This window comes from Pleurodeles waltl, chromosome 7 (genome assembly GCF_031143425.1).
Source record: "Pleurodeles waltl isolate 20211129_DDA chromosome 7, aPleWal1.hap1.20221129, whole genome shotgun sequence".
NCBI lineage: Eukaryota > Metazoa > Chordata > Amphibia > Caudata > Salamandridae > Pleurodeles > Pleurodeles waltl.
In genome coordinates this window covers 865,088,046-865,110,954 of record NC_090446.1, presented here as the reverse complement: position 1 = coordinate 865,110,954, position 22,909 = coordinate 865,088,046, and the positions used below count along the sequence as shown (strand labels likewise).

The following is a 22,909-nucleotide window of genomic DNA, read 5'->3' as shown; positions in this document are numbered from 1 at the left end:
ACGGTGTGCTAAGGAAAGCCTTCCCTAGTCCAGCAGGAGTTCAAGCCTTCCAGATATTTCTCCCTGTCTTTCAGCCAGATCATACGCCTCCTCGACACAGTGGCTACTTACATTGCCATAGTCTCTCATGCCAGGTTACGTATGCACCCATTGCAGGAGTGCCTTGCTGCACAGTGGTCAGAGGCGGGCAGTCACAGGGCGAATGTAATAATAATATGGAACTTCACTCATCCCTCTCTGCAGTGGTGGAACACAGCAACTTGTTGCAGGAATGCCACTTTCTCAACCCAGTTCTGCAGGTGATTATAACAACAGAACGTTTCCTCTCCAGGTCAGGGGGCAGGAGTGCAGTGGCAGTTTGCATGAGCTCACTGTCCAGGGTCTGTGGGCACTCCACCAAAAAGGTCTCCACATCAACTCCATCGAGCTGTTGGCCATCCAGCTTGCGCTCAAGGCCTTCCTCTATCACATTCACAACAAAGTAGTCCTAACTGGTCAGACCTCCTCAGCCAGAACCACTGGACTGTCAGGCACCCAAACCCCAAGAAGCTCAGTCTTGTGATTTGGCTCCTGAGGTCTTAGAGTTTGGTTACCTTAACCTCCCTCTGGAATGCATGGTCATCCTCAAGGAGGTATGCAGGTCCTCCACCTGTATCTGCTATACTGCAAAATGGGAAAGGTTTGTGCACTACTGCCTCTGTAAGCGCATATGCTTACTACAACATCCCCTGTAGTTCCATTGTCCGCTGCTAACCAGTATCTCCGGAGACAACTGATCTGTAAAACCCAAACGGGCATACTGCCCCTCAGTGATACTGATATACACAACCTTGTTGAAAACTACAGAAACACTAAATCCTTCAATCTTCTCTCTCCAAGTCAAACACAAGATGATCTCCCTATACCCACAATCATCTCGAACCGCAGCAAAGCTCGCCCACACCATACTATCCTGCAAACTCACCCTATATCCCCAGTCTGATCCTATACCTGGCAATGCCCCTAAACAGTTAGTACACAAACTCACTAGCCTTTCCCTCTGTTATATTCTGCATAGCTGTCGATCAGTAAATGGTTCTCTTGGAAACCTGACCGAATGATAATCTCAATCAATGCTTTGTTACGCCTAATACCCCGCTGTTGCACCATATTGTGCTTGCCGTCATTCATAGAAACTCACTTGCCTGCAGACTCCTCCCCCGACTGTTTCTACTCATTTGAATGCACACTACTGAAGATTTCCTCACACACCACCCCCAACCTTAGGTTGAATGTGATTTACCAGGACCAGATCAAACCAACACCTTCATTGAGGAATGCATGGAATTTCTCACTTCACTTCACTTCAGCTTGGTCAATATTATCTTCCTCTGGAATTTCAATCTGCATTGGGCTACATGGGCAACAAACCTTTAGGCACCTTTGTCTCCTTGCTCAATGGCAACGACCTGCACCCACATTGCCAGAATCCCACACACTGCAAAAGCTTCACTCTGGATCTGATCATATTCAGAACGCCTCACCACTTGACCAGTAACCATATTGTGGTAGACTGGTCCAACCATCTGCACATCACCTTCATGGTGTCTTTCTCCAGCACTAAAATCTTAGGTTAACCTAAGAAGGAAACAATTTGGTTTGGGGACGCAGGTAACCTTCACATCAAAGCCACGGCTAACATGGTCCTCCCAAACCTTCTCCTGATAGTACCTCAACTCGACATCATCATCATCATCACCACCACCACAGATAAATTCAACTCCTGCATGGAATACTTTATTGATGATAATGCTTCCCTCAAGCGCAAGTACTGCAGACCCACGCCCTCCCTTCCTTGGTACTCAAAGACCTCTATGGAGAAAAAAAGCAACTCAGAAAACTTGAAAAAAATGGAGACAAGCTCACTCACCATTTAGTCAGACTAAGCTACGATCCATGATAAAAAAATTATAAAGACAACATTTTTAATGCCAAGCCTTCTCACCTCAGATCTCTCCAAGACACTGTTAAGAATAGACCTGAACTACTTTTCGAGATAATCATACTGGTTAACAACACTTCTCCCATCCCTAACCCAAGCCCTCTGAAGAACTTTGCCACAATTTTGTGGAGTTCTTCGACAAGAAAGTCATGGATATAAACATCTGCCTTCTGGTCACATTCATTAGTGAAGTTGGGGAGAATCTACCCAGCAAGGCACTGCAGACATGGGCCTTGAACCCAACTGCTGATGATAATATCTAAGGTGAAACCCTCAACCAGCTATATGATGATATTCCTGGCTTCCTCAGTAACCCCTTCGTCAAACAACTACTCCCTGTGTGGTCTCTCCTGGTCAGCTCTTCCCTGGAACAAGGTCTGTTCCCAGACCGTCTAAAAATGGGTTAAATCTCTGCGTTTCTAAAAAAAAAAAACAATCCTTGGATCCTTACGAACTGAAAAACTATCATCCAGTCTCCGCTCTTGCATTCCTATGTCAGTTAATTGAAAGCTGAGTTGCTTCTCATCTATCTTCCCACATACAAGCAAAAACAGCCTTTAGAATTCTCTCAAATCAGGCTTTTGACAGGACTACAGCACTAAAACTGCAATTCTTCAGATTGTGGACAATGCTGTCCACATCTTAGATTCTGGGAAAAAATGCCACCTTGTTCTCCTTGATCGCTCCCCTGCATTTGACACTGTCAACCACCAGGCTTTGATTTAGACTTTAAATCAGTGAATGAGATGCAGTGTCATAGTCCTGAGCTGGTTCTCCTTCTATCGAACAAACCGCTCCAAAATAGTGAACATTGGGAACTCTGTTTCAAAGCCAATTAGTCTGCAACAAGGAGGTTTCTAAATGCTCCAACCTTTCTATCACTTTTCATCCTCTACCTTGAACCCCTCATTGTGACCCTTAGAAACTCTGGAAACCTGTTCCCCCTGCACACGGACGACATCAAAATCTACCTGAAAATAACATCCCAGGACCACGTCACCCTCCTTTCCAGCACACTGACAAAAATTCAGTCTGGGTGACAGCACCATCTCAAACGTAAGCCAGTGATATCTCTGAAGGAAGCCTGTCCTTCAGTTCAAGAATGGCTTGCTATCTTCCCTGCCCTAGAGGGCCGCCTCCTCCATTCTTCGGAATGCCAAGTCACTCTGCTTTCTTCTTGACACCCAACTCAACTTCCAGAGCCACAGTGCAGCCATGGCCAAGAGTGCACAGTTCCAGCTTCGGCTGCTATTAGAAATCAGGCAGATGATCCCAGAACAGGACCTAAAATCTGTTGTTCATGTCCTGGTTCTCTGAAGGCTGGACCACCGGATGGACCGTCAAGCAGGCATCCCCAAAGCTCATCTCTGCCTGTTCAGAGCAGTCCTGCGTGCAGCAGCAAGTTTTGTGACTGGTCACAGGAAATTCCATCACATAACACCTGTCCTTCTAACCATTGAGTGGCTTCCTGTCGAGGCGAGATCCCAGTTCAAAACCGCATGCACCGCCCACAAAGTGCTATACTCGTCTTCTCCCGTTTGCCTATCAGAGAAACAAATAAATGTCGGGTGCTAACTGGAGATGGAGATACACTCGATCCCTTCCCCTGAGGCACCCCCCCACCTTTATTCGAGAACAATTCATGAGCCGGAAGTGTCAGGAGAATTTGGAACTACCTACTTCTGCCCCTGTACCATGACACCTTTAAAAAAAGATCTCAAAGCTCTTCTCTTGCATAGATAATCGGCCTAATTCCTCCAGTCTTCACTCACACACACACACACACACACACACACACACACACACACACACACACACCCCCCCCCCCCCCCCCCCCCCTCTACGTTCTAATCTGTTTGACCCTGTTTCTTGTATTCTTGACGTGATCTCTTTGCTTTGGTCCTTGTGTCATTGTTGCCCACGATGTGGCAGCTGTGTACCCTGATTCCGCTGTAACTGTTATTCGCGCTATGATGGATTTGTTATGGTTCTATCGTAAATTGCTCGGATGCCCAGGCAAAGTCCGCGCTGTATAAAATCACAAAAAATAGATAAATAATTATTTCGGTGCACTTCCAGCCTCAAGTCACTGCAGCAATGGGAACTAAACACACTGACCCATCATTAACACCAAGATGGCAAGTCTTTCCAAAGTACACAAGTAAACAACTGCTCAAACCACGGGTCTGCTCAAACCACGGGTCTGCTCAATGTCTCTTGACAGCATCGTGAGAAGAAAAGCAGCCATTAGCGGTAACAGAGGTCGGGTCAAGGAGCGTCCATAGAAGGAGAGTGATTTACTGCTCTCGAGTGTTTTGTCAGCTTTATTAGGAGGGCCTGTTCACAGAGGAGCCACCTCTCTAACCCTTTGTAAAGGGAGTTGTGCTGGGTTTATTTACTCAACAGGCCTGTGCAATAAATTAAACCAATTGATATAACGAAAGGTTATATGCGCTTATTTTTCAATTCGTGCTGGACGATTTACTACACTGAAGCACAATACAGTTGTATCAGAAAATCATAGTTATAAATAGTGCTTTAAATGGGCCGGTATTGTCCGGTACGGAGTTCCTGCACTTTTTTATTTTACAAGGGAGAGTACCTGCACTTCTCAAGAAAAACGTAATACTTTTCGTGGGAGAGTAACGGCACTTCTCAGAAACAAAGCACGTACTCTGCTGCAGAGTACCCGCACGTATTTTCTTCCATTTCAAGCGCTGGTTATAAACCTATAAACAATGCTGTGCGGAGTGTAAACGATGGGTGTACAGACAAATATCTGTGGCTTGTTGCAGGAAGAATCGCGTCCTTCAGGCATCTGGTGCCTAATCATCAATTAATCATCTCCGTCTAACGCCCGAAGGAGCTATCCAGCAGTCAGTGTACTGGTGCCCGCTCATCCGATGCTGCCACGGGCACGCTTTGCACTTTGTTAGACTGCTGCGAGTTCCCACTCTTCCGCCCATTTCCTGGCAGTTTATGGTACACGGACCCCAGGTGGGCTCAATCGTGTGTGTTTTTCAACACTGTTCTTTGACATAGACGTCTCCTCGATGTCAGCTGTCCTCTTTAGCGCCCTGACACTGGTGGTCGCCTTCTCTGTCAGTCACTGTTGATCACCTTTATCGGTATCTTCAGCGCTGACCTCTTTCTCGGGGCTAATGGCGTTCAATAATGAAACATCAACAGTGGTACCTCGGCAATTCAAATTGCAGTGTCCCTATAGATCTGCTTTTGAATCTGGTCTAATGGCCAATAGTAACTCTCGCTGTATGGAATTCAGTTTCAGAGAGCAGTTATGAGGTGATGATGCAACCTCAGAACCAGCCTTTGCAACCCACACTAACGTTCATGTCGGAAGGGCGCGCGCACTTCAAGGAGTCTGTGCAGGAGTCAGAATACATCACCCAGACCGAAGGATAGATTCTGCTCTATGCTGTACATATACATGTTTGGGTGTGCGTATAGACACACACACACACACACACAAAAGTACACCATCTTAATATTTAATGGCTTTACATATCTGCCCCTCTTCAAGGTCTAACTAAAGAAAAGTCTACATTCACGTTACAAGTAACACACACATTTCACCTTGTCATTATTTATCAAAACAATCTGCCAACATTAAGTAGCTTTATGTGCTAAATGTGCAACCCCTCTTAGCAGCATAGCTTGAAGTAAACAATTACTGTGAGAGTTCATCTGTATCTCACAGTGCCTCAGAGAAATGCAAGTCCATTCCTCCTTATAAAACTGCTAAGCTTAGTGATGTTTGAGGGTGTTTATTTATGCAGTTTTCTTTTTAAAGTTATTGTATTTTTCCATACTACATGCATGATGATGTGTATACCATATTGTAACATTGCAGTACTTTAACAAAATGGCAATTCTCATTAATACATACTAAGACAAGAACAACGTTTATGGTGAATGCTAAAGCCAGATCAGTACAGAAGTACCTCTGAAAAATCACATGGACCAGATAATAGTGGCAGTAGGTGTTGTATAATGAGCCTGGTGGTGATTAATATTGGATGACTAGCGTGTTAACAATGTGTCCAAGGACAGTGCTAATTCTCGGTTTCCTGTTCTAGCACTCCTATAGCTTAGAGGTTTAATTTCAGCCTCCGTCCAGGTTACTCCCATCAGCAGTTCCCCGTGTTATCGAAGGGGTGGTACTATATTTCAAGGACATTGCTATATTCCGTTTAGCTAGCAGCATTGTATGTCTGCAATGTGCACAGTGTTTGGTTTTCACCTACCATGTCGTTCATTACAGCCAGACAACTCCACTTTGTTTCAGAAGTAGTCTTGAGATTCATTCAGTTGCTGTTTTGCAAACTTTAGTTATCCGGTGATGACATTTTTTGGGATGATTTGTCTCATGGCTATTCTTCCACAAAAGGCTTACTTGTTGATTATTTTCGGAATAGTAGAATCATGAACTCAATGTTTACCCCAATTCCAGAGGCCTTAAGGTATCCAAGTGTTGTTTTGGGGTTCTTTGCTATCCCTAGGATCATCATACGATATGATTTTGGGATGAATTTGCTGGGACACCCACTCCTTGGTAAATTGGAAACTGCCTTTAGGTTTCTCCATTTGCAAATTAATTTCCTCACTGTGAAATGCAGGACTTCATATTGTTTCAAAATACATTGTAACGTTTCCCGTTCGGAGGAGCAACAAGAAATCTTTCTCTAAAATTGTCTCAGACATGTTTTACTGAGTTATGCTTTCTTACGATTGTATACTGTGATGATGGACTCTGAATGTGGGACCATAAATCCCGATCATGTTGGACTCAACATGTTCTGGATTGCAGAAAGTATCGGTGCCGTCATTGGAACAGGCAGTTGCAGTTGGTTGCTAGCTTAGGTTGCCACATACTTCCACTGCTTCTATTGTGTGTAATAAGTGTCTTTTATGTAACGAATCTACTTTCATCTTATGCCTGCTCTGGTCAGCCTTGCTGCTGCAAAACTAGCAGCAAATGGACCAGGAGCAGCAGACACCCCTGTCCCTGCTTGAAGGTTTTACTGCCCTTAGTTACATACTACTTTTTGGACCCTGTGCTCTTGAGTGGCATGCTTTGCTGCATTGTCTGGTCAACCCTGTATGGTGTGCTTTGCCTGTCAATGCGACTTCTGTGCGAGGGTCTAGACGAAGGCTGTGGAGCACTTTGCATTCCAAGGTGGGAACTACCACTTGTCTCCAAAGGATTTCAGGTGCACTGACACATTTTGAAACAGACATGCATCATCACAGCTTTATCAAAGCCTTTGCGAACATTCCTAGGACGTGGTGAGTGATGTTCACCTTTAGGGCTTCTGATGTGACCCACACGGTTCGGCACCACCTCTTTCTGACTGCCTGGCCTCTGTGGTACAGTATGGTGGAAACATAGTAGGCTTCAATGCAGTACCAGCTGAAAATGATTCTTGCGTCCCATGTATTGCTATTTTAGTAAGTCTTTTTTATTAAACTTTTTAACAAGAACAATCCCACAACAAACCGATAGGTCACACCATATTACACTTTACACGCTACAGTCACAGACTGGGGCATCCTGTCTTAGCTATACTTTTAATCCCTACTCAGCAGTGCCACACTTTCTCTTTCCAGGCAATGCATTACTTTTTCTTTTGCACATGCCCCATTCAAGGTGATCAATTATTAAGAGGATCAGATATTTTCATCAAAATTTCCACCCATTCGATCAGGTCCTATGTCATGTTCTCATCTCTTTGACTTAACTTCATATGTTGTTCATCTGTCAGATCCCACTCTAATAATTCCTTTCACCACTCTAACCCCGGGGCAACCGGAGAAACCCAGTGTTTAGCAGTGCACCTGTTCACCAGCACTGTTCCCATTTCCCACATTTGCAATATTTTTGTTTTGGCCATATGCCTAGCAAACAAGGTTTTATAGACCTAACCTCAACCACAGCCGTCACGTCATTCATGGTTGTTGCTACATCACTCCAGATGCACTCCACTCTTGGGCACACCTATGTCATATGTAAGAAGTCGGCCTCCGGCGCACCACACCTGTCTCACATTAACGGTCTCCTCTGATAAATCAAGGCCAGCTTACAGTGCTCTAGGAACATGTTATGTAAGTAATACAGTGGTATTAGTTTGAAACAGACATTAAGGGATATCTTCTTAACATGCTCGCATGCCTTTCTCCAGTCTCGTCGTTTCAGCTCCTCCGGGCACTCTATCACTCAGTTATGTAATGACATATCACTTTCCCAATCCTTAAAAGGCTTAAGCGATCAAATAGGAATTTCCGTAGCAAACGAGGACCTGGGCACATGTTCTTATTGTTTATATATTCTGTGCACACTTCGACCTATGGCTAGACTCAGTACTGTGGATAGTACTTTCTTCCTACTTCTCATTGACAAGTTTTTTCCTTCAGTGACCCTCATTTGTAAATTTTCATCCATTCTATTTTTTCCTGTATCGCTGATAATGATAACCTCCTTTGTGGTTTTAACTTAATGTTTTGGAATAATTCAACAAACTCCTTGAATTTCCTGGAAACTTGATTAGACTATAGGTGGGACTTCTGTTATTTTTGGGTTCATTGTTTTGCTATTGCCCTCATATTTACTATTCTCCATAATGTGCAGTATGTTGATAGCCCTCTTTTCCCCATACACTTGGTGAGCTGGCAGTTGAATGGAAAATAAGATCTGCAATGTTCCTAGCGTGTCAGGTGTTTTAGAAGGTGGGGAGTGAGGGTGTACACCAGTTTAATCTTTTGCCTCCTTGAGAATGCAGCCAACTTGAATGTACAGGATTACAGAGTGCAATAATTACAAGGCATGACGGGGAAATATATCCTGTCACAGATCATTTGAAGTTGCATTTAGAGAAGCAAAGTCTGTATGAGTCTGTTAAAGTTTTGCAGTGTCCAGATCTCTGCTGTTAAATTGTGAATTTGAGATGATTGACTATGATCAGGTCCTAAGAGACCAATTCCTCCTGAAGATCAACAGTAAGAATATACAGAAAAGGTTTAGGGCAGAGTCTGATGAAACTGTTTATTGAACAGGCAAAGATTAATGAGCAATTAGAAAAGCTTGTGAATAAATTAGATGACGACAAAGTCCATTTATCAGTAGCATTACTAAAAGAAGTACTTGGAAGACAAATAAGAAGATAAACAAAACTATACCTAAACATGTGTTGTTACAGATGTGGCAACAGCAACCAGGTTTGAAACTCGAAACGTCCTGCTTTTTACAAATAACACAAAAAAAGTTTAAAATAAAAAAAGAGGGATGGGGTCATTTCAGTATGGAATGCAAGAGTGTTGGGCCTGACTCCTTTGACGTGGTTTTCCCCCCAACTTTTTGCCTCCCATCCTCCTGAGTAGAGACTATGCACACTTTATTACTGCTACCCAGTGCTACAGTGCTTGTTCTCGCTTCCTCAAACATAGTGAACTTGTCTTGCACCCAACTGTGCACATTTAATTTACTTTTAAGTCCCAAGTAAAGTGTTACTGCATGTACAGAGGGCCTGTAAATTAAATGCCACTAGTGGGTCTGCAGCTCTTATTGTGCCACCCACTTAAGTAGCCCTTTAGACATGTCTAAGGCCTGCCATTGCAGCCTGTGTGTGTAGTTTTAAACTGATGTTTCAACATGGCAAAACATTTTTTTTGCCAGGCCTAAACCTTCCCTTTTGCTACATATGTCACTCCTACTGTATACCCTAAACAGCACATAGCATAGGGTGATGTGTATTTAAAAGGTTGGACATGTACTTTTAACTTTTAAATGTCATGATAGTGAAAAACTCTTAAATTCGTATTTCACTACTGCAAGGCCTGCCTCTCCCAGGGAATAGAATTGGTTAATGTTATTACTTTTAATAAGTGCTGACTTTCAGTTGGGAACAAGTAGAAATGTCAAGTTTGGTGTTAAATGATTTGTAATTTAACCCCTCTTTAATGGTGAAGACAGATTTTAAGTTACGATTCTGAAAATGCCACTTTTAGAAAGTATTCAAACAGAAATGATATACGGAATGTGGAACCAATCAAACATTCACCTCCCCAGTCACAGATCTGGGTTTACTCCATCAGTTCCACCCCAGTTTGCATTTGTCACCCTAAGTGGGACGGGTATGCCTAGACGTGGGTCCTGTGCTTGCTATGCCGGGAGATTCAAGCTAGCCTGGCTGATGAAGGGTGATACCCTAAAACCAGTCCCAGGATGCTTGTTTCTGGTTCAGTGAGGACTTGGCCTGATGGTTTGGGCTGGACTTTTCCCAGGGGGGAACAGGGTCAAGACTGATTTGCATATGGCTGGGTCCTAACTGGAATGACGTGGCAAACAAAAAAAAAACAAATGGATTAAACCCAGATCTGTGACTGGGGGTAAATGTTTGATTTGTTCTGTATTCCGTCCATCATCTATTGTTTTTGCATTTGTTGCCCTGAATGGGAAGGGTATGCCCAGATGTGGGTCCCGTGCTTGCCATGCCACCAGATTCAAGCTGACCTGGCTGATAAAGGGTAATACCCTGAAACCGGTACCAGGTTGCTTGTTTCTGGTTCAGGCAGGACTTGGCCTGATAGTTTGGGCTGGACTTTTCTCATGAGGAACAGTGTTTAGACTGATTTGCACATGGCTGGGTCTAAACTGGAATGGCAAGCAAAAAAATGAATGGATTGAACCCAGATCTGTGACTGGGGGTGAATGTTTGATTTGTTCTGCATTATGTCCATTATCTGATGTTTTTGCACTTTTAGAAAGTTGCCATTTTCTTGTCCAAACCATTTGATTCCTGCAGCTGTATCCTAGGTCACATGACTAACTGTAGCTGGCAGTTGGTTTTTGTGTATTATACCCAGACAGTGAGACAGAGAGTGGTGGGAGGTGGTGGGGAGAGATAGATGCTTCAGGATGGGTCCTACTTAATGTGTTGTGGGGAGGTGGGTATGGGCAGATCTGTCATCTACTACACTTGCACATCACAAAGCCTCTACCTCAGCACACTCACAAAGGGTTCTCTCACTTGTTTGTGTGTCTCCAGATGAGCTGGGGCCAGGGCGGAGTGGCATGAAATTCCAAGCACCTGTGGGAGTGGAACAATCTAGAAACGTCTCCTACTTTAAGCGGCCACAAATGATAAATAGTGGGCCCTCAGATCCAACTCTTCAGTACATCTCTGGAGCTGTGGAAGACTCAGAAGAACTGCTGTGCTACTCTGCTGCATGAAGTACTGCTACTCTGCTGTCCTGCTTACTGAGAAGGAAGACTGAACCTGCACCCTTCATCCCAGGCTGAAGCGACTCCAAGGGTCAGCTGACTGACCTCCTGTTCTGAGCTATTGGGCATAACAAGCCCCAGAGACATCCCAGCATCTGCCTAGTCTGCTGCTTCAACATGTAACTGGAGCTGCCTATCACTGCTGGACGGAGTTCCTGCTCCCCAAGAGGTGCCCCTCAGGTCCCAGACACTTGGTGTGGCATCAGTTGAGATCCCCCTACAAGAAAAGGAGAAATCCTGAAGTTTTGTTTGCTCCAAGATCTTGCCACCTTCACTGACCACCATGGCTAAGCTCAGTGAAACTGACTTTGTGCTACAGCAACTGCCAGCGACAGCTGGCAACTTGAGATCAGCACTTTGCGTTAGAACACCGACAGCCCGCAGAGACTGCCAACGCGAACCACCAGCAAAACCGTCTTTAATGCCCTGCCTGCTCTTCGCACTACAGAGACAACCATCCACAACGCTCTTCCTGCTCCTCTGGGCCCCATCTACTGTGAATGAATCTGTCTGTGCTGGGCCTCAGAAGATAACTCTTTTAGGGAAAATAACCTGGTCCCTATATCCAGCCTGTGCTCCAATGCATTCGGTCTGAACTTGTGACTTTCACCCGGTCCCACAGGACCAGGTAGCCGCGAGTGTTGGTTTGTGCTTTTAGACGCTATACATACCTAAATCTTTTAATTTTGCATTTCTTGGGTTATACTAATTGGAATCTTGTCGTTTTGGTGTTGAATACTTTGCTAAAATATACTGTATTCTTTTAAAGTGGTGTGGGATTTTTCTTGTGTTGTGTTTTCACTTTATTTCTGTTTGAAGTGTTGCATAAATACTTTGCACACTGCCTCTAAGTTAAGCTTTACTACTTTGTGCCAAGCTACAAGAGGATAGCACAGGCTTATTTAAGGTTTGCCTGTGTTTCAACCTAACAAGAATAGTGGTTGCTGATTGAGTAGGGTTTCAAGGGTTTCACCCCCTCAACCATCAACCCAAATTCCTACAAAGGGTTAGTGTGTTTTTGCAGACTCTAGAAGTATGGGAAGGGGTAGATGCAAGCCTATGACCAGTGCATTCCTAAGTGTAATTTCAGGAGAGAAATTCAAGGGTTCGCTGAAATATAGAATTCTAATTGATGGTGTGAAAGATTTATGTGCAACGTTTACCATTCTTAGTGAGGCCTTTGTACTAACGGTGCTGGAATCTAGACAGTTGTTATCACTGACATCTATCACTCTGTCCAGGGTGGTACACTGGACATCAGGTCAGTGTATTGGGGAATTTCTGGGAGGACATAGATTTCAAGGGCGGCAAACATTGTGAGAAGATGTGTGTTGCCAATAAGGATGATACTACTTTAGGATAGCCACACTTAGAGAAAATAGCGATCAGGTGGAACCTCAGGCTAGCCACCCTCCTCGTCTATGTAATCAACCCTTGTGCTGTAGGGATTTAATCCACTGTGGAGATGTTTCTGGGGGGGTGAGAGAGAAGTTTTGGAAGTGGCTTTAGTAACATGTAAAAAACTATACACATTTTAAGCACACACTATTACTATGGAAAGAGCTGTTCCAGTAAGGCACTGCACGGGGAATGCCCCATTGATGTGCAGATGCTTAATGACCTTTGAAACAAAGACATAATAGAACCAGTTGAGTCATCACCTTGGGTGGCTCCTGTAGTGATTACTCTGAAAAGTTCAGCTAACCTCACAATATGCATTGATTTTCTGGACAATGCCATTTGGATAAATCTTCATCCCATCTCTAATATGTATGAAATGTCAGCTAAGTCAGGGGCGGAGGTGTATTTTTGATGTTATGTTTAACTAGTTCCTACCGCTAAATTGTGCTGGAAGATGAGTCTTTTTAAAAAATATATTTTTTTATTGATTTTTCAACAATAAAACAAGTATGCACATCACCATGGCAACTGTAGGATCCACATGGAGCACATATTGTGATACAACTGAATCATTAATACATGAGCATATGCACAAGTATACTTTATAATAATAAACATCAGTAGGCTAAGACGATACAGCAGTAGGTGTTTGCATTAGGTGAGCACTGTGAAGCTGGGGAGTGAGCATGTGACAGTGTGGTGGATACAGGTAAGGGCGAAACATGAGTCGAGGGATGGCAGTGCCCTTGTGTGTCTGGCTTTACCGGGTCCTCTAGTGATAATACATAAGCACGGAGTGGCTGCCAGATGTCTTTCAGGTGTGAAGTGGGTGGCAGTAGGGAGGCATGGACTTCACTAAAGGTGTCTTAGAGCCCCAAGGTAGGGCTATCTCACAATTTGCCAGTAGGACAGCTATGGCCGTATCATGCCACAAAGGGTTAGCAACGGGCTTCACATAGCCCAGCAAGGCCATCACAGGGTCCTAGATGACCGTGAGGTCGAGCATCGATGAGAGAATAGTAAACCCCTCGCTCCAGTATGTTGACACCTGGTCACATGTCCATGTCATGTGAACAAAGTCAGCATTTTCTGCAGCACATTTCAGACAAGTTGAGGGTTGTGTGCGGTCGAATTTGGCAGCTGTGCCTCATATGCCTCCCGTATCTTTCCGTCCTGAACCAGAAGAAGAGCAAGGTATGTATGATACAATCTGGAGATTAAGTTGCGAGTTGAATTGGCAGTTATGATCCGAGTAAGGGGTGCGAAGTCTGCTAGCTCGAGGGTATGATGGGAGAAGCGCTCGGAGTGTACTCTGCAAGTGGCTGAGAACAAAATGGTCCATGTTAGTGGCAGTCGTGAAGCGGGCATCTCTAGTCCATGAAAACACATGGTTCTCTGGAAAAAGATCACCCGTGGTGGTAAGGCTATGTGAGCAAAGGGCAGAGTGCACCAATTTTTCTTGTGTGAGTGGAAGCCATGGGTTGTCCTTCAGAGGGAGGGCTGAAGAATATAGCAGTGTGCATGCCAACAGGCGCCACGCCCAGCAATCTGTGGCCAGGGTTTGAATGTCCGTTGGGTCTAGTGGGACACCAGTTGGAAGTGGAGACCGCAGATGAGTGGGTAAGACTAGATCTCTCTGGGGTGGTGTATGACAGTTGCAGCGGGAGGTGGTTCCAATAGTATGTATAGTGGCAGTGCTGGGATATGAGTCTAAACATTTGACGGCCTTTGTGACTTCAGAAGGCATGTACCAACATAAGAAGATGGCCTTTGGGCTCACTTAGAGGTGTCTGTTTTTCAGAGAGTCAGGAAGGAAACGCTAGAAAATGTTGAGGGGGCAATTGTTTTTCAATATCATATCCTTTTCTTTTGTAAAGACTGAGCATATTCTTATGTCAATCTTGAGAAAGGTCTCAAGGCACTTGCAGAGGAAAGATTTTACACTCAAATTAGAAAAGTGTTAATTCAAGTGTGAACAGTTGAAAAACATAGGATACACATTTTTAAGGGATGGTATTTAAGCCAAAGAGGGGTCATGTGAAAGCAATTTTATATGCCGCTAATCCTATTTCTGAAGAACAATTGGTTTCCTTTCTCGCTGTCATGGAGCTTTATTCTAACTTTGTACGTAACTACTCAAGCAAGGTCAGGCTTTTGAGGGTTTTGTTCAAAAGAATATACAGTTTGTTTGTGGTGTGAAACCGGAGAAAGCATTTAAGTCTTTGAACGATGGTACAGTGAACACACTCTGTTTGACAACTTACATGTTGGGTCAGCAACTGTGCTCTGGAGCTGTACTGCTACAAAATGATTATCAGAGTGGGTAGGGGTGTGTGGCTCAGTGTAGAGCATTTAAAGGAGGTAAAAAAAACAGTACTTGGGCATTAAACTAGAGCTTTTTACATGCACTGGTATATTTGAGCATGATTGTAGGGATTGTAAAAGGGAGTTTGTCACTTCATCAGGAAAGTTCAGGAGAACATACATCAGACGAGGAAGCAAAATCTTATTAAAATGGGCACCCATACCTGTCACAGTTACGGAAGGGGAGCTTCATAATTCTATATTCTGTTTGAAGCGGGATAACAAAGGAGCTGTGTTCAGCTCCTATGCCTGCTGCCTGCACTGCGCAGTCCACATCCCCAGATATGTGTCCCACCTATTGTACATTAATCACTGCCCTGATCATTTGGTGCCCGCTTGATTCTGGAGAATATGTTGATTTGGACCAATTAACATTTAGATCTGAAGCCTCCCCATAGATCCATAGTATTTATGTTAATGGGGGATAGAATGTTCTGTCTCGCTAATATATAAGAGAATGTCACCCACATAGAATGATATTCTGACTTCTTGCATCGTTGTCCACCAGAACCCCTACAACTGTGAATTTCTGTGGATCTACTCCACAAAAGGTCCCGTGACGAGGGCGAATAACACACTGTAGAGCAGGCATCCCATGCAATAGCAAATGGAGGCCATCATTCCCCGTCCACCCTAACCCATGCCCTTGGGTCTGTATATAATATTTTGACATATCTACAGATAACTGGGCCAAACTTCATCTGCTCAAGTAGGCAGAATATACATTGCCATTGCTGCCACCTTCTCTTCATCTATCTTTGTGACCTATTCCCAGTAGTTGGGAATAGTGGAGCCAACAACAGCTTTGGAAAATGCATCATTTCTTGAGTCTGGTACTGTTAGTCTTTATTACAGTCTCGAACTCAGCTTTGCCTACTGGTTTTCATGAAGCAATTATGTGAATTACGGTGGGGCTTTGGGGATTTTCAAGAGGAGGTTAGATGGGGTACATATAGTTGCCATATATTTTAGGTTAAAGCACAGTTCCCATTTTTCCACTAATGGAACTAAAGTTGAGAGAGAGGGTGATGGTGAAGAGCCAGCAGGATGTGCATATTGGAGGTTGTACTGGTAAGTACATTTTTCACATTTAATAATCTCAGGAATTGTCTATGTTTGTAACAATGCTGTGCTCATCTTATAGGCATTATCCTTCTTCCGCTGCTGCCTTGTGAATGCAAAGATCCACTATACAGATGTTGTCATGTCCTTATTTTTCTACAGGCAGAGATGCTGTACAAGAAGAATCCCAAACTGCTGAACCAATTGCAATACTGTGAGGAGACCGGGATCCCTCTTGTGGCCATCATTGGGGAGCAGGAGTTGAAAGATGGAGTAGTCAAGCTACGTGTTGTGGCAACACGGGAGGAGGTAAGGGCACCATGCTGAATTCCAGTTTTAAAGCAGTTAAACAGTGTTTGACATCTGTAAAACCTGTACGTGACACATTTTGTGTATATGCTGAGATTTGCATGAATCTACCTTCAGATCCACACCTGTGGATTAGGTGTAAAGGGGCACCCACTTTTTTAGGGTTGAGCCTGCGATAGCATGCGCTTGCGCATGCGTATCACTTGCAAGATGCTGTAGAAGTTAGAAAAGGGCTCTGAGCCCCGCCCATGTCACGTCAATGTCTTTCATTGGTTCGTGGGCTTGCCTTTTAAAATCTGCTTGCTTTCATTAGTGGAAGGCATGCATACGACATTCCTTTTCCAGTGGTTAGCCCTCCTCGAGCACAGCGACCAAGTACTGAAAACATACGAGGCTCCCTGTTTTCCATCCGGTTTGTGGACTACTTTTTCGCAGCGCGATCTCGCTTGGCAGAAGTCTAGCACTTTGCATGACATCGACCCTGAGACCGTTTCTATTTCCATTTCCATTTTTTATCAGCGCGATCGCGCTTGTTTTTTTCCATTTAATGAGGCAAGAAAAGTCTGGTTGGGAGCTTACAACTGCTAATGGCTCTAACTCCGAGAAATGCGAGACCCGTTGCATTGCAAATACTTTTTTAGGTTTCAGCTAGAAAGCACATGCACTACCTCTTCGATGCATGTTGCTTACAGTTAGTGGACTACACCCCACCCACAGGCTCACCATTTGTTAGCTGCAACGTCGCTCTCATATCCTTTGTTGCAGTTTGCCATGACAGGCATGTGTTATGCCTCTTGTGTTTACCCTCCCCCAGTGCATGACCAAGTACCTATGTCCATTTGGAGCTATTTTTTAATTGTGTTTACGCACTCCAAGTACTTGTGTTTCCACTCGCTCCTTTCTCCATTCATGTTACTTCTTTTCTGTCTCACCCTAGCCCTCTTCCCACATCTGTTTTTTTATTTTTTTACATTCCCGTACCCCGACCCATCAATTGTGCTTAAGCACGGTCCTCGCTACTTAGGTTCTATTCCCATTTCGTTTACAATAACAAACGAGCAAATGCCACTCAGAATTACTTGTTGCATCTCCCAACCCCCGCACCCTCCCACCCTCCTCCTCAGTAGCTGTTGCTACTTCCCCTTTGCACTTGGAAGCAGGAGAAGCTGCATTGTTTTGCAGGCAGAATGTGACCTAGAACAAAATCCTACAGAACAGTGTATTAAATCGTAATCTGAAAGGATTTTAAAGAGAGTGATTTTGAAAATTAGGGCCCACTGCCCATGCACTTTGCGCTGTCTACTGGCATTTTCAAACATATCGCTGGTGTGGCTAAAAGACAATTTAAAAAGGAGGAAGTAGCCTAAATCATCAGTTAGAACCTATAGCATTATGGGCATGCAAATGAACCCTGGAATGGCTCTCTCAGTATTGCAGTAACGGACTAGCAAGAAATGAAGCTGCTATGCAGTGAAACAGAATTTGTCCATTTTGCAGTTGTTCGTGTGAAGCAACACCAATTTTATGCAAAAACAAAAAGATCACACAAAATGAATACGTTTTATTAATTAACAAAATACCTACATTTAAAACTGCTCCCAAACATTTGAAGCTGGGTAGTTGAGTTTTTCTTCGTGTACCTGCAATGGGATAAATGTGTCCTGGGTTAGTAAAGTCTTTTTTTCACTTTTCAAAACAGATTGCCTACACAGCTGTTGATAATAAAAAGAAACGTGCACGTCAGCCTAATAATGCTCAAACTTCATTAGACTGTACCCCCCGCTTCATCGCACTATCGCTCCTCCATCTTCATGGCACTGCTTCTCCCCTTCTTTCAGGTGCTGTTTTGCCCCTTCTTCATCGCATCACACTTCACCCAGCTCCAGTCTACTCTACTCAGCCCCACTTCATTCTTACTCCAAGCTGCTCTACCACACTCCACTTTAGCACAACCTATCCCACTCCAATCATCACACTACAATCTACCCCAGTCTACCGTGTGGTTTGCCCCATTCCAAACACACTTTCCCATTCCAGTCTACTCCACGACAATCTACCTCGCTCCATTCTACCTCAATCTATTCCCTTCCCGTGTACCTCAATGTACACCACTCCAGTCTACCACAATCTACCTCATTCCAATCTAGCCCAATCTACCCAACTCCAATCTGTCCCAATCTACCCCGGTCTGCCCTACTCCAGTGTACCCACTGCAGCCTACTGCACCCATCATACCCCACCCTTAATCTGTCCCAATATACCCCACCCCAATCTACCTCAGTCTGCCCAACCTAGTCTACCCATTCTACCCCACCAACATCTACCCCATTCTTCACACTCAACCTACCCCTCCCCAGTCTACCCCAACATATACCCCACTTCAGTCTTCCATTCTGCCCCACCCTAATGTACCTCGCCCCAAACTACCCCACCTCAGTCTAACACACCCAACGTACCTCAGTCTACCGCACTTAAATGTACCCCACCTACCCCATTCCAGTCTAACCCACTCCAGTCTACCCTCCAATTTTCGCCATTCAAGCCTACCCAATCCATCCCACTCCTATCCACCCTACTCCAGTCTACCCCACTCCAATCTACCCCATCTATCCCACTCCTATCTACCCTACTCCAGTCTACCCCACTCCAGTCTACTTAAGCCTACCCCACTGTAGTTTACCCCAGCCTACCCCACTCCATTCCCCCACTCCAATCTAACCCAATCTATCCCACCCAACCTACCACACTATCCGACCTACCACAATCCAATCTACCCCACCCAACCTAACCCAGTCCAATCTACACCTCCAGTCTACCCCACTCCAATTTACCACAATCTACCCCACTCCAGTCTATCACTCTCTACCCCACTCAGTATATCCCCTCTTTACCCACTTCAATCTACCCCATTCCAGTGTACCCCAGTCTACCCTACTCCAATGTACCTCAGACCGCCCCCACTCCAATGTACCCCAGTATGCCCCAATCTACCACACTGCATCTACCCCAATCTAATTCATTCAAAAATACCCCACACCAATCTACCTCACCCATCCTACACCAGTCTACAGTTTGCCCACCTCAATCGACCCCACCGAATCTACCACACCCCAATCTATCCCAACCTACCCCACCCCAATATTCCCGAATCTACCTTACCCCATTCTAAACCACCCAGTATGCTACACCGAACTGGCCTCTATCCACCCCATTCCAGTCTACCCCACTTACGCCATTCCAACCTACCCCACTCCAGTCTACCCCATTCAGTCCACCCCATTCAGTCCACCACACTCCAATGTACTCCACTCCAATATAATCCTATCTACCTCACTAAAATGTACCATAATCTACCCCACCCAATCTACTCTACCCCTATCTACCATACTCCAATCTACACCACCCAATCTACCCCACTGCAAGGTACCATGTCATAAATTATGTCATAGAACTTGTCATGAGTAATGCCATATGTGAGGTCATAAGCACAACGTGGCGGTGACGCATGTTATAGTTAACAATGCTAACTATAACTGTTGAATTTCTGTGTTTTAAAAAAAATTTTTTTGCTTTAAAACGTTCATGTTGTCACCAGCAATTTCACCTAACTATAATGTTACTTTAATCTTTGTGTTTTTTTCAATGAGTTTACAAGGGTTTTGTTTCAATAAAAGCAAATCTTTTTCTCACACCTAACTTTACCATCACTTTAACTTTTGTTTTGTTTTCTAGCAAATTTCTAGAAATGTTTTAACGTAAAGTAATATTTAATTACAGTATATAAACCCAACCCACTGCCACCCAGGGCCTACAGTGGACCTGCAGCCAACGCCAGGCTGTACACAGCCGAAGGGTTGGCTACATGGCTTCACCTAGCCAGTGTCTGGTCCTCCCTATCTAAAGTATTTTTGGCCCATGGAGTGGGCTCCCCGGGGACTCATGAGGCTCGAGTAGGGGAGCTGTGTGATCCCACGCCCATTTAAACAAATTTCGGCCTAAGGGTGGGCAGCACCGCTCCTCTTCACGAATACCACCCGAGGGTGGGCTCCACTGGCATAAGGATATTGAATGTGATCCTGCAAGAGTCTCACGCAGCATTTTTTGCCAATTTTATTTTTTTATTTTTCGGCCCCGGGGAGTGCCTCTGGGTCCACACCGTCCCCTGTCAACCACCACCACCACCAGTTGGGCATATGGGGTCAGGGTATCTCTACCCGGCCCCTTATACTATTTCTTTGAATTTCAAGACAGCAGACTAAGTCCCCTAGTCCTGTAACAGCTGCCAGAAACATTTGTATCATGTTGCTGGCAGCCAATCCGAGCTCTCACTCCCGCAACCAAGAGAAAAAAAATAATCTACATGAGCCAATAAGAACACAGTATTTTTAAAATGCCACTCCTGCAAGAGTCTTTCGAGACTCTTGCAGACCCAACCATCCGAATATACAATCATTTTTTAACCTTAATTTCTCAAAAACTACTGAATGGATTTAGACCAAATCACAATTCGCGGACCAATTTCTAGCTTCCTGCCGAATTTGATGTAATTTCGTTCAGCAATATTTGCTGTAGCCCATCTTAAAGAAGTCTGTGGAAAATGCATGGGGATTCCGTGTTTTGGGGACCCCCCTTTTTTCTCAGCCCACACTCGACACAACATTCTATGCACAAACTAGTTGAAAAATAGCACCTTTTTAGAAAGTTTAATAGATAATCATCAAATGGTTCCAAAGATATTAACAACACTTTTCCTGTGGAACAGCTGACCTAACTATAACTACCTAGTGGCAATGAAACATTAACTTAAAAAAAAAAAGCTTGACTTCATATCGACTGTAGTGCTATACGTCAAACAAGGGTATTGTGATGCTTTAATTAATGACTTATGAAAATAAATATCAATAGTTCTTCTAGTCATCACCTTTTCAAATACTGACCAGCCCATAAGCTCAGCTTTTTCAATTCTGCTAATGTCTTTGTCCTTCAGATTGTACAATACAGAATACTTCACCACTGTGCAATTGCAAAAAAAAAAACAGCCTTCTCACAGAGGAGTAGGCAGAGAAAAAAATGAATGTATAAAAAAAATACCTCTGTGAGGTGTACATCAAGGAAGTGAAAGAGGGTGCTAATGCAGCACTGCTTTAACATTTTACTAATGTTATCTTACTACCCTAGGAGCTTTGGGAATTATATGTTGGAAGATTCTGAGTGAAATTAATTTCACCAGTTTGTGATTTAACCTGTAAATTTGTATTGGCAGTTGGTTGTGTCCCTACAGATAGAAGTGTTCTACAATGGGTCACTTAATAGACAAAGGAGAACACTTATGTAGAATATTTTGTTGATCCAGTTGTAGGAAGCTAACTCTGTTTATACTATACCAAAGTGAGGTATAGGGTGCACAGAGTCCAGTGGTTCCCCAGAGGCTTTACAGAGGCTAAAATCGATAATAATAATGCTTTCTTTTGTGTCAGTGTGGTCGAGCAGTTGGGCTTATCAGAGGGTAGTGCTAAGCATTTGTTGTACACACACAGTGAAGTAATGAGGCACACACTCAATGCCCCCCCCTCCAAGGCCAGGGGGCTACGGGTGCAGGGGTGCCTTTATGCTTCGGGAAATCTTCACCAGAGCCAGTCACGCTCAGGGGGGTTCTCTGGATTTAGGCTGCAGGCGTTGTCGTATTGTTCAGGAGGGGTCAACCCAGGGTGGACTCGAAGTTGGAATCGACTGGGGGCCTTCTCTGGACCGGTGGGCCACCTGGACATGGGCCATGGGCGTCTGGTGCAGAGTGGACAGGACTTGCAGATCTGGGGTGGTTCTGGAGTCCTTCTTGGAGGTTTCTTTGTGGACAGGGCGGCTGTCCTCTGGCGTTCTTGGTCCTTTGGTAGGCAGGGGGTCTATGGAGCTTGCTGGTCCTGCAGGACGAGTCATCTCCTTGTAGCAGAATTCTTGAAGCTGCAGACAGGTCAAGTCAGTTGTCATCTGGAGTCATCTCTTCTGGTGCGGCTCTTCAGTCCTTCTTCTTCTTTTCATGTTGCCAGGAATCTGAAGATCAAGGGTCAGGGGTGCCCTTAAATACTAGATTTAAGGGTGTTACAGGGGTCAGATGGCAGTAGCCAATGACTACTCTCCTTCAGGGTGGCTACACCCTTACTGTGCCTGCTCCCTTTGGGTAGAGGGCACATTCCTTACCCTACTGGCTTGTATCCTCCAAAGCATGGTGGAGGATTCTGACAGGAGGGTTTCACCTGGGCTCTGGACACCCTAGGGGTAATCCTCTCTGGGGTGGGCATATCTTCTGGTGTTTACTAATCTTCCTACCGGACCTGCTGTCACTACTAGCTAGAGTGCCCTGGGGCAGTGCAGCATGAGGCAGGAGCCTTTGAAGCCCCCCCCCCTCCAAAGTGGTGCAGTTCCTGCAGGTAGGAGTCGGAAAGCACCTCCACCCAGAGACCTCAGAGAGCACAAAGACTTTCACCCCATGGGGTCAG

The 22,909-nt window shown here is 44.6% G+C and overlaps 1 protein-coding gene across 1 annotated transcript in view; it reads left to right on the top strand.

Annotated features, from left to right (window-relative positions):
• LOC138245654 (histidine--tRNA ligase, cytoplasmic-like) overlaps window positions 1-22,909 on the top strand; it is a 213,916-nt gene that overhangs the window by 179,680 nt on the left and 11,327 nt on the right. The window contains exon 12 of the mRNA XM_069199400.1: window positions 16,269-16,415. Coding sequence (XP_069055501.1) covers window positions 16,269-16,415 — 147 coding nt within the window. The remainder of the gene's footprint in view (window positions 1-16,268; window positions 16,416-22,909) is intronic.